This window comes from Bison bison, unplaced genomic scaffold (assembly GCF_000754665.1).
Source record: "Bison bison bison isolate TAMUID 2011002044 unplaced genomic scaffold, Bison_UMD1.0 scf7180017864264, whole genome shotgun sequence".
Lineage (NCBI taxonomy): Eukaryota > Metazoa > Chordata > Mammalia > Artiodactyla > Bovidae > Bison > Bison bison.
This window is the reverse complement of record NW_011494836.1, coordinates 2,199,555-2,204,399: the sequence shown is the minus strand read 5'-3', so window position 1 is coordinate 2,204,399 and position 4,845 is coordinate 2,199,555. Positions and strand designations below refer to the sequence as shown.

Sequence of the window (4,845 nt, the reverse complement as noted above, 5' to 3'; positions counted from 1 at the left end):
AAGAGTTGACTCATTGCAAAAGACTCTGATGCTGGGAGGGATTGGGGGCAGGAGGAGAAGGGGACGACAGAGGATGAGATGGCTGGATGGCATCACCGACTCAATGGACATGGGTTTGGGTGGACTCCAGGAGTTGGTGATGGACAGGGGGCCTGGCATGCTGCGATTCATGGGGTCACAAAGAGTCGGACACGACTGAGCGACTGAACTGAACTGAACTGACACAATATCCTTTCTGTGTTGGTGCTTGTATTTAAGACTGTAAAGCTCATCAGCTTTTGCACAGTTAATGTCTCTATTAGACTCGTTAAAAAAGTATCTTCTATAGTTAATAAAATGTAAAGACTGCACCTGCTATTATGCTAGCTTTCATTCTTACATATTTTCACAGGGAACTTGCTTTAATGAATTTATTCTGAGAAGTTTTAAATCAAATTCTATGTCAGGATTTTACATTAATGTCCAAGAGCTGGTTAGATTTGTTCAATGTTAAAATAGATATTATGGTAACTTCCTCATCATTTAAATTACTAATTTAAAGTATAACATGTTTTTGATTAAGAGAAACTAACTTATAGAAAGATTTGGCTGAGAATATACACCTGTTAAGGCCCTTTGTTGTACAGAATGCTGTGCTTTAATAAATCATGATGTTGTAATAGAATGGTATCTTCCTGAGTAATAATTTATACTGTTTCTCTAGTAAATCTTGAATAGCTTATTTAACTTCTGTGGTCAAAAAAAATGTTCTGCTTCCAGTCATATGTTCTGTAAATCTTCATGTCACCTACATGTTTGCCATCATTTTTGCTTTACTGTATTTGTCTTTACGGATTCTTGAAATTTTAGCTTCAGAGTCGCAATGAATCTGGTTTCTCTTCATTTCTTTGCATGCATCTATCAGCCTAGTGATTTAAGGAAGCAGTGTCGAAAGGTAAACTATTTAGTAATGTAGCACGCCTTTGTTTCTCTGTGAAGTATTAAAGAGTCCTTATCGTTTAACATGAATGAACACTGTGTGGTTATGTCCTGGTGAATAATTGACGTTTTAATGGAAGTGATGAAACTCACCCACCACTTAAAATGTGCTGATGGTTCTGTTGGAAATAGGTCATTCGTTGGGACAATTGTAACAGTGTGCCTTTCTCCCACTTGTTTGCCTTCTGATCATCTCATGCTTGTTTATAATAGACATAGTATTATTTCTTATTTTTAAAATGTTCTTTACTTATGTTTTTGGCCATGCTACGCAGCTTATGGGATCTTAGTTCCCCAAGCAGGAATCAGACCAGTGTCCTGGCAGTGAAAGTGCCAAGTCTTAACCTCTGGACCACCATGGAATTTCCACTTAGTGTTTTCTTATAAGAAATGACTGAATCAGAGCCATAGATGTTAGACTTGCAGGAAGCCAATTTAATGATGGTGGGTAGCAGTTTGCAGGAGACTCTGCACCGGGCACGTGCTTTCCGAGTCTGTCATCTCATCCCCAGGTGAGGTCCAGGCTGCTGCTATCCCCATTCAGCAGACATGGACACTGAGGCATAGTGAGGCTGGGCACCCTGCCCAGGCTCTCACACCCAGCAGTGTGGTGTGGACTGGTCTGATCAGAGCCTGGACACTTAACAGTGGTGCCCTCCAGCCCACTTTCCTCCAGAGGCTCTCGTGTCCATCATAGCATCCCTGATGGAGGGAGCATCAGGAGGGAGCTCGCTGCCTCTCCCCTCAGGTCACTTGGATGAGACCCTGTTGTTGGAGTCCAGTGCCCCAAGGGCTGGCCTTCCTTGTCCCTCTCCTGCTCCCAGCCCACTGACCGAGCACTCCTGGGCCTTCCCGCAGGACTCGGGTGGCCACGCTCCAGTTCAGGCAGCTCAGTGCCTGGGAGCCCTTCTGCTGGGCACAGCAGAGCAGCACCATCACCCTGGGGTTGGTGACCTGGGTGTGCCACTCACCCGCTTTGTGGCCTGCTTTGCCCTCCTGTTAAGTGGACATGGTGCTGCCCATCCTGGCCACGTGGGCACCAGTGGTGTGGCTCCCATCCTGGGGGAGGGCAGCCAGGCTGTGGACCCAGAGGCCTTCCTCAGGAGAAGGCCCAGGCGGAGGGGCTGGCCACAGTCCCTGACTTTGAGGCAGGTGTTTGTCTCCACTGAGTCCATAGTCAACCCAGGTGTGTCACTTCCCTGCTCTGTTCATTGCTGTTTTCTGATTTTTATAAATGCTTATTTTAACTTGAATTTGAGATCGATCCCTGTTCAGTTCCATGTGGATAATTTCTAGCCTTTGTAGCCTTCTGTTGTCTGAGGGTTCTTGTTAGAGCTCAGGAGAGGGTGCCCAGTTTATCCAGCTGCTGTTAAACGAATTCAGCTGTATTTTGCACTGTCACTTTGTTGTCACCAAGCTCCAGTGGGACTGCATGGGATCAGTATTCTTTACAGAATCCCACTAAAAAGGCACAGGTTAGTTGGTTAAAACAACACACTTATTGTTTATAAAAATACATGCCATGCATGTCTCCTAAAACCTCCCCTGGCTTAACCACACACCCAGATGTGTCAGTGAGACCTGTCTGGACCGTGAGGGGTTAATCTGTTCCCCACACTGTTGCCACCACTGTCTTTCCTGTCCTCACACCCAGGACCAGCAGAAACGCTGGGAGTCCAGGAGAGATCATCTCTCTCTTTTTTTTTTTTTTTTAATTTGTTTATTTTTTAATTGAAAGATAATTGCTTTACAGAGTTTTCTTTTCTATCCAACCTCAACATGAATCAGACATAGGTACCCATATATCTCCTCCCTTTTGAACCTCCCACCCCTCTAGGGTGATACAAGATCATCTCTTAGTGAAGACCTGGGGGTGCTTTATGGAAACCACTGTGAGCGAATGACACTCGAACTGCGTGTAAGTACTTCAGTGGGTAGTCCCCAGTCTGTATGTTACCGAGAAATACGATCCAGGCACATGGTGTTCGCATGGAGGGGTTAGTTACCTTTTCTGTGTTTCTCTTGTTGTCATGGCTTCCAGTAACCTGCATCATCACTACAAATGATCTTGGATGGTGGCACAAGCTGTGTCCTTTTCTCCTTCAAACAGAAAGGTCTGGACGGCTTTGCTGAGAGGTTTTGTACTCTAGCTGTGGTGCTTCTGAGCAGCATCTGGTGATGAGCACAGTCCTTTCATCAGGGCAGTTCATGCCGTGCAGGATTCATGGTGCCAGCATCGCTCTGCTGTCCTGCCCCGCAGGGCCATCTGGTCGCTGGATTCCAGGGAGGGCCGAGGCCGGCTGCAGGGAGGCTCCCGTCCGGGGTCTCTGCACTCAGTCAGATGCTCTCGCTGCCCCATAGCCCCGCTTTTTTTGAATAAGACAGTCCTTTAAGATGGCATTAAGCTATAACAAGGGTTTTTTTGTACTTGGGGGAAAGCATAGCTAATAGATCTTCAAATAAGTTTCTGGTTATAATGTAAAGCCTGTGTGATTGCCTTTTTCAGAACAGTCTATTGTTAGCCAATTTGACACTTACCTCACTCCCTCAGCTGCCAGCTATACGGGAAGAGGTAGGAGATGACAAGACCGCCATCAAATGTGAAACCTCGACCCTCGCCTGGCTGCGGTCCCTTCGGCTGGGCCGCCTGCACACGGGGGCGCTGCGCACAGCCACCCATGAGGACCTCAGGGATGCCCACAAGTAAGCGACCTGTGTGTGCGTCGTCAGTTTCAGGAGCCCTGTGCCTCTTGTCTTGAAAGAGTTGCAAGGATGATTTTAAAGGAATACCACTGAGTTCGGTGCCTGTGTTTAGTGGTGAACTTCAGGTGCTGGGGAAGAAGAGCTCAGTGACCTCAGTGATTTTAGAAAACGTCCATCTCTACAGATTGACTCCTGTGGGAGCTTTCTTCCTGCTCTTGGTAGAGGTCTGCCCAGCCTGGGGCACGTTCCTGACGGTGACGGCCCCGTGTCTCTCGGGTTCGCTTTTGAGGGTCCCTCCCTTTTCTGCAGGGGTCTCCTCTCAGGAGACCCTGTCCCCTCCTGTGACTGACACTGTCCTCATTCAGACCACCACTTGCTGAGCTCCCGTCCTGAGCCAGGCAGCACTCGATGGAGGGCACGTGTGGTCACTTGGCCAGCAGCCCTGCATGGTGACCGTCGCTCTCCTGCCATGGCCGGGGACAGTTACCCTGTGGGAGGCGGGGGGAACTACCCAGAGCAGGGGAGCTCGTCTTCTCCTGGAGCGTCGTCACCTGCCGAGCAGCGACTCTAAGGGAGGGTCAGAGCACCCTCTGCACCAGCTGGCCTGGAGTCAAGCCCTCCTCGCGGGAGAGCTCAAGGCAGAGAATCTCAGCTTCCCGGTGCGGTTGTCTTATGCCGCGAGCCTGCATTGCTCGTGTGGAGTGTGGTTGGTGAAGGAGACTCCAACTGTCAGCTGCGAGGTTGAGGCGCGGGTGTTGCTGGGTGCCCGTTTCTATCAGTAGCTCTTGTGGAGGGGTGTGTGTTTGCACAGGGGTGCCAGTTAAAGGTCGTTTTCTCTGCCCGAAGCTCCACAGGCTCTCAGGACAGCCCCGGGAATACCCCCAGCAGCAGCACCAGCAGCCAGGGCTCGCTGCACAAAGCCCCAGAGAAGAAGGGCATCAAGTCCTCCATCAGCCGCTTGTTTCGCAAGAAGGAAAAGGGCCGGCCTGAACACCCCAGCAAGGAGGCGTTAGGACCAGGTGGGTGCTTCACCGTTCAGAGGGAGGAGGGCCTGCAGGCATCTCCCTTCTGTGTCTCCCCTGTCGTCCCCACGAAGCTCCTGTCAATCACGCTGGGGGTCCTCCTGGGAGCAGGAGTGGAGGAGGCGTCTGTCTTCTCAATGGG

The 4,845-nt window shown here is 49.6% G+C and overlaps 1 protein-coding gene across 1 annotated transcript in view; it reads left to right on the top strand.

The window, feature by feature from the left end:
- Window positions 1-4,845, top strand: part of LOC104994715 (liprin-alpha-1-like) — an 87,638-nt gene that overhangs the window by 74,219 nt on the left and 8,574 nt on the right. Inside the window, 2 exon segments of the mRNA XM_010848371.1 lie at window positions 3,530-3,681; window positions 4,528-4,693. Coding sequence (XP_010846673.1) covers window positions 3,530-3,681; window positions 4,528-4,693 — 318 coding nt within the window.